This window comes from Boleophthalmus pectinirostris, unplaced genomic scaffold (genome assembly GCF_026225935.1).
Source record: "Boleophthalmus pectinirostris isolate CB_2022bp ecotype Guang Dong unplaced genomic scaffold, ASM2622593v1 HiC_scaffold_10, whole genome shotgun sequence".
Classification (NCBI taxonomy): domain Eukaryota; kingdom Metazoa; phylum Chordata; class Actinopteri; order Gobiiformes; family Gobiidae; genus Boleophthalmus; species Boleophthalmus pectinirostris.
The window spans coordinates 16,433,629-16,446,458 of record NW_026570971.1 but is presented as its reverse complement, the minus strand read 5'-3'; the positions used below and the strand labels follow the sequence as shown (position 1 = coordinate 16,446,458).

Genomic DNA, 12,830 nt, shown 5'->3' with positions numbered 1-12,830 from the left:
CCTTGCTCCGTGGCTTCATTTCTCCAGAAAACTTTAGCCCTAAATGTTTTGCAGATGCTGGAATAGACTGCGTGGAACATCAGGCATTTGATAATAGCTGCTCAGAAGAGGCATTCTGCTTGCTCAGGATGGAAAGGACATGCAGGCTGTGGGCTTATCTTAAACCTACATGTTGACCAGGCTGTTGCATTCCTCCGCTTGGCCTGTATCAACAAAGAGGGCGAGTGGGTCACTCGTGCTGGTTTTTCCCTGGAACACGTGTGTTATCTGCTACAGATAATGTCTAGAAGCAAAGTCAAGTGGTTAATGAAGGCTACGGTGGAAGATACAAGAGCCTATGCGTAGAGATTAGCTACTTTAAAGTAGGCACAATGCATGAGGAAAAGAACTGGGCAATTTTAATCGAGATTGAGATTCCGTCACGTATAAACGGCAATGAAATGGCTGGGTCTTTTTAATGGCGAGGTCTACAAACAACCCTCTGTTTGTAAAAGCATGTGGTTTGGAGCAGAGTTCAGACTTGGCTAAGAAAAATAATGTGGCTATTTTTGTGTTAAATGTCACTGAGCTTTCTTGTTTTTGTGCATAAAATAATTTTTAAAAGCCAATTTTATTTTCTTTGTAAAGAATAAATTAAAATAGAATCATCATCGATCAAAATGTTGAAGGAAAATTGTGATTCCATTTTCTTGTCATATTGCCCAGCTCTACAGAGCCTCCATATCCCATGGGCAGACCTCCTCCAAGGCATTGACGTTACAAAATTTAAGAGTGACATTTCTTTTCTTATTCATCTTATATTGGAAATATGCCGTGCAATGGTTGCTATAGTTTGGAATGTTGTAATTGTGGAAAATTACATTAAATGCATTGTAGTGCAGTCCTCTAGTAGTTTACTTCTTTGTGCAAATAAGTATATAGGTCAAGGTTCTGTGCAAGGCCACATTGACTGCAAGCCTGTGGAAACTCCACTAACACGATGTTGGTTTTGGGTTGTCCTTAGTTGTCATAGCTGTGTTGTTCCCCCTCCTTTTACACTTGGCAATACACCTCTCTGTACAACACAGTGCTTTATTATAGCAGGATACCGGGTGTGGGTGGAAGAGAAGGAAGGGAGTTTCACATGCCAGACGGAGCACAACTCCAAACCAGAAGACCGAACCAGAGAGGAACCGGATACTTTTGTACTTGCTCACCACTATATAGCCACTGACCGCCATGCCTCAGATGTGTCCCTGTATGCATGACTTACTGCAGTGCTGGTCGCCTCCTGCTCGCCAGCTGTTTCTCACATGGAGATTTAACATGGGAATGATGATGTTGGGACAGTTGTTTGTAGTGTAGTATTGAAAATCTCATGAGCTCAAGTGTGACTCATGGAAAGACTGTGGACGCCAAGTTGTATGCTGCGAACCTTGTGAATAAACTGCACTGAATGAACCGAACAACATCATCCAGCTGCCTGCCAGTCACTAGACTCTAAATCACAAGACTGCATGTGTGTTCAAATACTACAGTTTCCCCTTTTCTATAATTCTCTCCACCGAGACTTATAAACGTTAGATGGCCCCTATAAAAGCGAAATTTAATGCAGGTCTTTGAGAATAAGAAGTATTCAAGAATGCTTAATACCACACATTTTCATCCTCATCTTCATTCCCATTAGACAATATCACTTACTTAAGCGGTTTTACTTCATGTTTATCTTAATGCAAGCATGAAACCATTTATTAGTCTCAAGGCACAAAGCACCATTTATTCAACACATTTGGAAAACCTTTGACCATTTCCTCACAATGTCAAGGAAATGACCTTAACTGCACAGTGGCTATTCCATGCCCCGCTCTCACTCTGCTATGACTTCATATATTTAGGAAGCATGTTGGAGATAAAATTCCCATCTGTTAAGGAAGGATGTAAAACCCAATATGGATTCAATTTCTTTTCAGTTTAAACAAAGTCATATTAAGACATATAAACACAAGTTCTTTTTATTTTTTGCCTGATCATCAGTGTTACTGTTTTTCTAAGGTTGAGCGGTCAGCAGGGAGGAGGACAGGAGGAAATAGCTGGGTTTTCCATAGAATATGCAGTGTAGAATAATTAGGCCATGTCAGTAATGATTTGAGCTGTTGCCCCTTCCTTAATCCCACCTATTTAGTTCCTGATTAGATATCCAGAACCTTGACGTATGCAACAATAGTCTATTCAGTGTAAAGTACAGGTTGTCGTTCAAGTTAGTCTAACTGATATCATCTTTTGACTACAGCAGGGGTGGGCAAACGTTTTGACTCGTGGGCCACAAAGGGTTCTAAAATTTGATGCAAGGGCCAGACCAGGAGCAGAAGGATGGAGTTTTTTGGTAATCCACCTCATAAAAGAACAAAATAACATGGGATATGTAGATGGCATATCTCATGAAATATCCCATAATTGAAAATCATTACAAAACATCATAACAAAATATCTGTCTTTCAAGTCCCATGGTATTTATTTATTGAAACACTGAACATTATTATTATTATTCTATTCCTCATGTTCAGAGGACGGGATTAAAAAGATTAAATGGCATATGGCCCCCGGGCTGTAGTTTGCCCACCCCTGGACTATAGTCTATCATAACAGTTTCCCATGTAAACAAGATGTTGGGGTTTAAAATGATGCCATATTATAACAAAACTGTTCGACTGACAATTGTTGCTGATTTAAACTTCAAATTTTTGTATGAATTTATTCTGTAAAAGTATCATTCATTGTTTTTCTAGTTATCCATTTAACATATTTTGGTGGGGTGATATGAAATTTGAATATTACATGATATAATTTGTGTGCATTCTACAGTGAATATCCCAGTTAACAATTCAAATGAATTATTTTTGTGTATTCCATTACTATAATAGCAAAGTTGACTGTGGAAGTCTACAAAATAAAAAAAACAATAGAGCAGAACTTGTGTAGCAGAAAATATAACTTCAATTTGCAACTTTATACTAATAAGTAAAGGCCACATTTATGAAGCATTTGTTCTAGTATTAATTACATAGTCATTGTAAATATTGTCTTTTGCCCTGTACTAATGGCATAATTGTGTTAGGTGTGACATTCAGCTCTGTCAGTAAACAATTGGATGATTGGAATGTTCTTCTAAGACCTGAAAAATGAATACCTATGTACAGAACACAAGTACAGTGTTTAGTATGAGTTGTGACCTGAACTGTTATAAATCTGAACTCTAAATGGCACCTGTTACAAGATACCTGTCAAAAAAAAGTATCATAATTATAACTTTGTGTCACGCCAAAAGCATACGTCATTAATTCTGCTCATAAAGAATTCAGGACGATCTTGAACTGTGATCTTGAATTCGTAAACCATTATTTCCTTTGTCCACCCTTGTTTTTGCTGCCAATTTTCAAACAAATGATGTGTCACATGATATAATTTTAAGTGTCAATGGTGTTATCAAACTCCTAGATAATTAACTTTTTCTTCCCTTTGTTCCAGAGTCTCCTCAGCTGTCCGCGCCGCTCCCCCACACCGAACATGACCCACCCCACACAGACCCTGACTGCTACATCCGAATCTGCATGGACCCTCTGGAAGGTGAGAGCGAGCGCCCGGTGAGCCTGGTGTCCACCCTGTCCTCTGGATCGTCCCGGGACAGCCACAGTCTTTTCGGGAGCACCGTGGCCCTCCCCTCCTCCTCCACGCCGCCCATCCCCAGCGAGGACGACATCGACCTGGAGCTCAGTCCCGCACACTGTAACGGACAGCACGCCACGGAGCCGGAGGGTACAGACCGCTGGAAAGATGTGAACCAGTGGAACAATAATAACGCCAAACGGAAATCCAACGGTAACATGCGGCATTTCCAACCTCCTCCTGTCATAACGGACGCCATGGCACCTAACCCCAAGTTGACGTACGTCGACCGGGTTGTCATGGAGATCATCGAGACGGAGCGCATGTATGTCAAAGATCTGCGGAGTATTGTGGAGGTGAGTTATACTTTTAGTGAAAATAAAATCTCCTTTGCATTGCTGTAGCCAAGAATTCACAAGGAGCCAACTGTTGAGAATAAGGGAGCATAACTCATCAGTTTCCTGTGTACTTGAAACGTGTGCTCCACTTGAATTAATACTGTATTACACCATGACTTAATGTCTACAGTGTGTTTTTGAGTTACCGTGCCAATTTGGACCATAGAGGAGACTGGTTGTAACAGCAGCTCACAGTAAAGAAAGGCCCCTCTGTTTAGTACCATATGTGCATTGTGCGTCTGGTACGTCTAACGCGCTCAATGCATTGTGTGTCTGTGTCTCATTCAGAATTGACACTTGTAAACAAACCAGTTTACCAAATTCGTGTTAAACATCTGGTATTTGTGAAATCAGAGATGCTTGGCCAGTTATGTTCTGCTGAATGTGTTGTATAAATCATATTGCAGTTTGTACCGTGTCTGGTTCTGTTCAAACTCAAATCACTACTTAATCTTTGCCGGCTGACTCTCATTTCTGGCCTCATTTAGATATGGAAAGCAGAATGTCCAGGGATGGTTCTTGTTTCTACTGGCAGCTCGTCTGTTATCACGCGCTGTAGATTACAAACAGCATCCAGACTCCGATCCCTTCTGACCCTACATCATTCTTATTCTGAACAGCTGTCAAACATTTCCCCTTGCCCCTGACAGTAATGTCTTAAACAGAGGCAGTGGAGTGACGGCCAGTAAAGCTACTCACACCTCTGCTAGTCTGGAGAGAAGGAAAAATTGCTTGCTTTTGAGAAATTCCTGCAGTCTTTTTCTGTGCTTTGGTTTAGGCACACATACATATACTGATCCAACACCAACATGGATGAAAGCATAGCTGGTGGATTTTCTTTCAGAACCCATTTACTGCAAATAAATCCGCCATCTTGATTTAATTACACAGAAAGGGCAGATCAAATTGATGCCATGCTGCTTATTTTGACTTTGCACCAAGCCTAGAATGTGCCGTGAACGTGTGAGCCCCCTTCCCCAGCCTGCCCTTGTGTCTTTAACACTAATCCACAGTTCCTACCTGATCCTGGGACACCAAAGCAGCTGCTGGTGTGTAAATATTGTCATTCAGATCAGATGTGGTGGAGATTACTTAACAGCTGTTAAGTCCAGATAACTAAACACTTCCAGCACCTGGTCTGAACACACCCAAGCTTTGCATATTCGGGATTATTGCAAAAGAGTTGCTTCATGTCTTGGATCGAGCCGCTCCAACAGATCATTCTCCAGATATTGTTTTATCTCCCTAATTTTGTTTCACTGCACCAAAGAATAATATTTAGATCATGTATACTAAAGTTGTCAAAATAATAGAAACTCGTGTCTAAAATAGATATTAGAACAAGTATTGACACTGAAACAAAAATCACAGGACAAAATTTTACCTTTTCTGAATAGTTTTAGAATTGTCTTTATCTATATACTTTATGGTACTAAAGTAATTACTATTATTTTGTGTTTTTTAAATCTCAATGCACTTAATGACTCTTTGGCAAGGCTCTGATTCTCTCCTAAGATGCATATTTGCCATATATGACACATTGAACTTGTATTGCTCTGTTTCTAATAAATCACAATCCCCTTATATCATTATCTTTAACAGTTTAAAAGGTATTTTTTAAATATAATTTTATAATATATATTTTGTGGTTTGGATGAAGCCCCCTTTCTTGTCTGTAGATTGTCCATCAAAAAGTTCTCCAGTGTCTTTTTGTTTGTTTGTTTGTTTTTTTTTCTTCATATCATGAGGGACAAATTTAACAAAAATGATTTATTGAATTAATAGGAAATCCTTAGCCTCTTACTGGCTGTAGAGTAATTACATGGTTATCGGCATTTGCAGTTTTACACAATGTTTGTTTTAACACATGAATGAATAATTGTGCAAATGAGCAAGCAGTCATCCAGATGTTGGCATGCCTGGCTCAGGTTTTAGCTATTTTTATCTGGACAGAATACCCCTGAGTTTGAAGGGAGTGAACGATTCCTGGTAGGGGGCTCAGACGCTGACGTTTACAGTCTGGGTCCAGCAGGTCAGACAGTCAGACGACTGAACAAAGCCTTAAAAGGAACCTTTCCCAAACGCTTTGTATGAACGATGAAATGTTTAAGGCACACTGATATTGTATGACTTGATATTGGACAGAGTTTTAGATCACATGCCCAGGTCTACAGCAGAAAAACTGTGTCATGTGAAAACAGGCCACACATTATAACTACTTTAAAGGACGTACAATGAACATGCTGTTTCCCTGCATGTACACTCTACTCGCTGTTCTAAAATGTGTTCTTCTCATATACTGACTTACATGTACACAATAATGAAGTGAAATCTGTTTTTTCTCTTCCAGGATTATTTGGCTCATATCATTGATACCAACAACCTTCCTATTCGACCAGAGCAGGTGTGCGCCTTGTTCGGAAATATTGAAGACATCTATGTGTTCAACAGGTAAAAGTTCCTTTAGCCACAATGGATACACAGCAGCAATGTTAAATAATGTTTGGAAAATGAGAGCATGTCAAAAACAAATGATATTCGCTGAATGGTTAAGTGAAGCTTAGTCGGTCCTCTCACTTTACGTTTAATCATCTAAATGCCAGCCATTACTCTTTGCTGACCACTTGCCAAAACACACATTAACATTCCTCTCTTATTTCACCAATTGAACTTTATTGGTCTTACTCAAACCAACATGGCTAAAGAAAGAAAATGTTTCTGTACAGTTGGACTGTAGTGTATACTCCAATGATGTACTGCTCCCTATAGCTTTTTCTATTCTCTAAAGAGCCATAAAAGTCACCTTTGATTTATCTGACCTTAACACAAATGAATATTGTGTTACCCCAGCCCCCGCCATCTGAAGTATTGTACATTAAGCAGTCATGTGCCATGACCAAATATTGACATGGGCAACTCAAGATTAACCTTTTGAAGCAAGTTCTCTTAAATTGTGCTATTAATTAATATGTCAGCACATTCATCTTCTGACAGGTCTGGCACAGTTGAATGCCAGTATTTAATGTTTATTTCGGAATGTCATTTAGGAATTAGAGATTTTTCCATTGATGTGGTTTACATAGATTTTTTTTATTTAGCCACGTTTGGTTTGTGTTGCAATGGATGTATCGTGTCCAATGCAATGTCACTGGTTTGTGGTTATAAACAAAATACATTTAACAGAACAGAACATTATACAAAATGTTATTACTATATAAAATGATTTTGCACACTCATTGAGGGAACTTTCAAATGTAACGATTAACGGTTGATGTAGGTTAAAGAAATACTGCCCTCTAGTGATGGTGCTATGCTACTACAAACGTCCTCTCCAAAGAACTAGTGGATAGTGAATGCTACTAAAATATAACAAAATCCCAACGTCTGCCATAGTTGCTCTTTCTTTTCTTTCCAGTGAGCTTCTGCAGTCATTAGACATGTGTCAGAGAGACCCTGTGGCAATCGCCCAATGTTTTGTAGATAAGGTAAAACCTATGGCTATGGCTATGTATTTATTTGTATAATGATTGTAACTAACTATTATTGTTATGTTCTTTTTTCAGAGTGAATCTTTTGAAATATACACACAATATTGTAACAACTACCCCAAGTAAGGACCTTCACTTAAGACATGTGTGGGCTTATTTTTACCCTAGGTTGTTGAGATCTCTGTTAACATTATGATCATATTGTTTTTCAGCTCAGTGGCAGCACTTACAGATTGCATGAGGTGTAAAAATTTGGCCAAGTTCTTTAAAGATCGACAGGCCGCTCTGAAACGCTCCCTGCCACTAGGGTCATACCTGCTCAAACCAGTGCAGAGAATCCTCAAATATCACCTGCTTCTTCAGGTACACATTTTAACGCTATAAAAATATAATCATAAAAATATGCATAATTGTTTTAATGATCTGTTTGTATGTTTAGGAAATCGCAAAGCACTTTGACCCCGATGAGGAAGGATGCGAGGTGGTTCAGGAGGCCATAGAAACCATGACGGGAGTGGCTTGGTATATAAACGATATGAAAAGGAAACATGAGCATGCTGTCAGAGTGCAGGTGAGGCAGTTTTTGGTCAATACAGACACACGTGCTAAAAATATGTGCTCTATCTATCTGCTAAAACGCGTCTTTACAAACCTTGTAAGTTTTCACTCCTCTGGGGGTCTGCTGGCCTTCTTTATTGATTATGTCCACACCATTGAAGTAGAAAGAAGAAAGAATGAAGTGATCTATAAGCTTTTTAAGCATCAGACTGACATACTGTTGTAGGATTGTCTCAAGTTCAAACTCAATACATTTAATGATTTTCTGCACTTTACCTTTCTGGTCTTTGACTGCACAGATATGCTTTAAAAACATTAATACAGCTTGTATTGTGCTGAGCTTGTGCCTATATGTATGCCTACAGGAGATCCAGTCTCTTCTCATCAACTGGAAGGGAGCTGACCTGACCACCTGTGGAGAACTGGTGTTGGAGGGCACTTTTCATGTGCTTCGGGCCAAGAACACACGGACCCTCTTCTTATTCGAAAAGATGCTCCTTATTACCAAGAAACGGGGAGAAAACTATGTCTACAAAACCCACATCTCAGTACGTTTGGCAGTATTTATTTAAATAATGCTCTGGTGTAATATAGTAGTATTGTAATTGTATTAAATCATAGAGGGGTGTCATGTAATACGTACATTTATTACCCATGTCTAACATTCATAGTTTTTGTTATTTTCTCTATTTCAGTGTTCCACTTTAATGCTACTTGATAGCGCCAAAGATCCCCTCCTCTTCAGTGTCATCCATTTCAAGCACCCTAAGCAGCCCCACACAGTGCAGGTATAATATATATATCTATATAATATAGATATTATTAAACCTCTTACTTCCCTGTGTTCAAAAGCTCTCTGTTAAACACACACATATACTGGCTTACAGCACCATGTATTTTAATGTTCTTATTTTAATTCACAGGCTAAGTCTATTGAAGAGAAAAATCTCTGGTCACATAACATTAAGAGGCTCATACTTGAAAACCACAACACCATTGTGCCACCAAAGGTAAATGACAAGATCAATACAGACATGCATCATATATAAGCACCTGTATCTGAATGGTGGATTTAATCACATGCTGCCTTTGCTTTTAGGCCAAAGAAGCCTTGTTGGATAACGCTAATTGTAAGTATTACGAACCAAAAAGTCTCCAAACTCTTCAATACCCTGTTGTCATGGCAACTAGGGATATTAGAGGGGAAGGGGGAGGATGTCAATGAATGTCAATGGCTGTTGTTAAATTTACAATGACAGTTCATAAACTGTTTATAAAAATATATTATGTTAAGAATTTTTAATTCCTCATGTTTTGTCTAGATCCAGGCAAGTACAACTACAGTCCTGAGAGGATGAAAAAATCAAGTGATCAGACCGAAGACCTCCACTTGGCCACGAGAACTGGACGCAGGAAATCTGGTATAGCACAAGACTGAATAACTATAAAATATTAAGAATATGTAATATTAAGTGTAAGTTTAAAGTGTATGTTGTTACATGCTGTTTCTTTCTTTCTAGAACCTGCTAAACAGATCTTTAAAGTGCAAAAGGTGAGCACTGTATTTACATCTCAGGATGTGTATGTGAATATACTGATTTTACAGTGTTATTTCGTTGTTGAATTTGTGTCATGTGGTCTCATTAGGCCTGAGCGCCAGAGGCTGGCGAAGGGCCTATTAGTATCGCAAAGCGATGCTCCAAGTGGCCGAAAAATGGAATGGCGCGACCTGACTTGCCCGTAGTGACCAGGGACCCTCGCCATGACGTAGCAATGCGTCTGAGGTTTCCGAAAATGTATAGTTTGTCGGCCAAAAAAAAGCCGAACATTGTTCTCGCATCAGAATATTATTCTTTTTTCTTTCTTTCTTATTATTATTATTTATTTTTTTTTCCTAACCAACTCACCCATTTTTCACCCACTAAACAATGACGAAAAGTCCTGGAAATTTTGCCATCTGGTAAAACTCGCGCTTCCCTACGTTTTGGCTATTTTCATTTTCCAAACAGAAATAAAATGTCGGCCATATTGGATTATTCGTGCGACCTGTCCTCGTATTTGAACGAACTCGTCCTAGGGCGTTTGACCCAGACAGAATCATTCTGTATCATCTAGACAAGTGGGACATTAAAAGTTGTTAAAAGCTTTTTAAAAGGTCACACGGTGTTGCCGTGGCAACGGTGCAAATTTCGGGTTCGTTTTTAGGGCTCACCATCAAACTTCAACGACTGATAATTTGCACAAACTTTGACCAATTTCACTCAAATTTTAATCATGAGTTCACACCTCAACCCTGAACAGACTGATGTAAGAAAATACAAAAATGGGTGCAATAGTGCCCCCTAGAAAATTTGTATGTAAAAATAAGGTTTTATTTGTCACAGATATACAAAATTTGGTATCCACATTTGTGACATGGTCTCGATTAAAAAACTCAATGATGCCCACATCCTGTTTACATTGTGTTGCCATGGCAGCAAGCCAAAATTGTATCCTTGCCAATGGGACGTCCTTACACAAACGTTGGCTTAGCCAAACCAAATTTGGTAGCCAGATGCATCATGGCAATAAGAACAAAAATGTATATTGTGACCATGCCCCTTTACAAACCGGAAGTCCGCCATCTTGGATAATTTTTTTTGCCAAATTTTGATAAATGCAGGGTTAGATTAAGACTTATAGGTTTAGGGTTGGGGCTACGGTTAGGATTACGATTAGGGTAAGGTTTAAGATTAGGTTTATTCGGTTCAGTGTGAGGTGTGGCGTTTGCGGGGTGCGGCGTTTTCGGGGCGTGGCGTTTTCAGGGCGCAGCGTTTTCAGGGCGCAGCGTTTGCGGGGCACGCCGTTTGCGGGGCGCGCCGTAAGCATGCGCAAGGGCCGATCATTGCCGCTTGCGGCTATATTTACACTTTGGCTTTGTTCTTTCTCAAAGACACCTGGAAAGCAGATCAAAAGACACACTCGCCCACACAGCGACCTCTTCTAACGAACTATTATAAATATATTCCTCTGGTCAAAGGCTTTGTCCTTCACAGGCTCTTTCAATAGTCAGATTTGGCCTCCACTCAATGGTCTGTGCACACATTAAAACAGTGTTTAAGCTGCCTCTCTGTACTCCCAGACCAAATCAATTTTTTCACCAATGTTATGAAGAAGCAATTTTCATGTCAGCCTTCCCATCTTGGTGAGGGAATAGGTCATCACATCCTGGCTAATTGCATCATGTCCTATTTGAGCCAGTGAGAGGGAGATATTTCTGGTATTTATCTAATCATGGCCTCCCATCCGTCTGGCCCAGAGTAACTCTTGCCTCTCTGTGTGCCTTGCTGGTGGACACAGAGGTTGTGTCCTCACCATAATTGTACAGGATTAATATGTTTTCATATCATATTCATCTAATTGTTTCTTGTTTTTCTTTTCATATGTCTGCCATGCAGCTATACTGAAGGTAAGACCTTAATATAGTTACTCTTTACTTGAGACTGTTCTGTAGTGCCACAGTAGTGTTTTAGCTCAGTATGCTGTAGTGAGATATGCTTTTTCTAAGGATTTGACAAAAAATGGCAAACTTCAAAAGGACTTCAACTCAAAATGAAAAGGCCTAATCCTCAATAAGATGAAAATCATATCTCACTCGGAGCTAAAGCTGCTTTTTTGTCCGTTCTATTTGCACCTCTGCTATTGCCATGTTGCTCCTACACTGGTCTTGCAATAACAAGCCACATGTCTGTGACTCCCTGCTGCAGCACGCAGACAGTGAGGGTGCCCTGCTGGGAGACAGGTGTCCCCTCCAGCCCACCTCCTGTGTCAGGACGCTGAGCTGCTCTCTAGGCGAGCCCCAGGCCCGCAGGCCCAGTGTGGAGGATTTCATTACCTCAAGGGAGCAGCTAAGTACCCCCGAATGTGATGAGGGTCCGGGCTGTCCCACTGACGGGGCAAAGGAATGTGAAAAGGCAAAGGAGGCTGAGGAAGATGAGGACGAAGAAGGGGACAATTACAAGGAGGATAGTCTGATGGGGGGCGACCAGGTAGCCGACTTTGCCAGCTCAGTGCTGGCAGCCATCTCCTGCTGGCAGTCTAGAAGCAGGGCTATGCTTTCTACTCACTTCACAATGGTGAGGGTTTGTCACTCTGGGTTTCTCCTCTGCTCTCTGCTCTCTGCTATGTGCTATGTGCTCACATATTAGACTTTGTCCCACTCACTCCCTCTTCACTTTAACAGCACATTACTAACACCTACTCCACTAAACTGCTTGCTTATGTTTGCTTACGTCTGTGAATACTGTTGCAAGCTTTTACATTATTGTGAAATATATTAGATGTACTGCATGTTTTGTTTTGCATTTTAAATCAATAAATGGGATACTACATTTTTCCCCTCACATTTGCTTATATATGCATTTCAACCAATATTTTTATTTTGCAGTTTTTTTTTGTTTGTTTCAATACTACTAATCCACTAATGCAATTAAAAAAAACAGCTTGCATCCTAAAACAGTTGTTCTGTTTTTGTTATTAGGATGACAAAGAAGCAGCTAATTTACAGGAAACCCCATTAGAGGAGACAGAGCCTCAGAGCCTGGGGGAGAAGCATGAGGCTGCTGCTGGGACAGACGTTCACACGACTCAGGTGCTTCATAATAAAGTATTTACACAGGACCCCCATAATTTACTTGTTATCTGTGTTGACAGAGAATTATTGTTTGGAGTTGTTTGGCCTTATCACTATATAATTATCTTTCAA

At 40.0% G+C, this 12,830-nt stretch overlaps 1 protein-coding gene across 1 annotated transcript in view; it reads left to right on the top strand.

Annotated features, from left to right (window-relative positions):
* The window catches only part of LOC110155307 (pleckstrin homology domain-containing family G member 3), a 30,107-nt gene that overhangs the window by 14,391 nt on the left and 2,886 nt on the right, over nucleotides 1-12,830 (top strand). Inside the window, exons 3-16 of the mRNA XM_055157870.1 lie at nucleotides 3,505-3,998; nucleotides 6,391-6,491; nucleotides 7,456-7,525; nucleotides 7,604-7,650; nucleotides 7,741-7,891; nucleotides 7,968-8,099; nucleotides 8,452-8,634; nucleotides 8,782-8,874; nucleotides 9,010-9,096; nucleotides 9,186-9,216; nucleotides 9,409-9,507; nucleotides 9,607-9,629; nucleotides 11,806-12,201; nucleotides 12,606-12,716. Of these exons, the coding sequence (XP_055013845.1) occupies nucleotides 3,505-3,998; nucleotides 6,391-6,491; nucleotides 7,456-7,525; nucleotides 7,604-7,650; nucleotides 7,741-7,891; nucleotides 7,968-8,099; nucleotides 8,452-8,634; nucleotides 8,782-8,874; nucleotides 9,010-9,096; nucleotides 9,186-9,216; nucleotides 9,409-9,507; nucleotides 9,607-9,629; nucleotides 11,806-12,201; nucleotides 12,606-12,716 (2,018 nt within the window). The remainder of the gene's footprint in view (nucleotides 1-3,504; nucleotides 3,999-6,390; nucleotides 6,492-7,455; nucleotides 7,526-7,603; nucleotides 7,651-7,740; nucleotides 7,892-7,967; nucleotides 8,100-8,451; nucleotides 8,635-8,781; nucleotides 8,875-9,009; nucleotides 9,097-9,185; nucleotides 9,217-9,408; nucleotides 9,508-9,606; nucleotides 9,630-11,805; nucleotides 12,202-12,605; nucleotides 12,717-12,830) is intronic.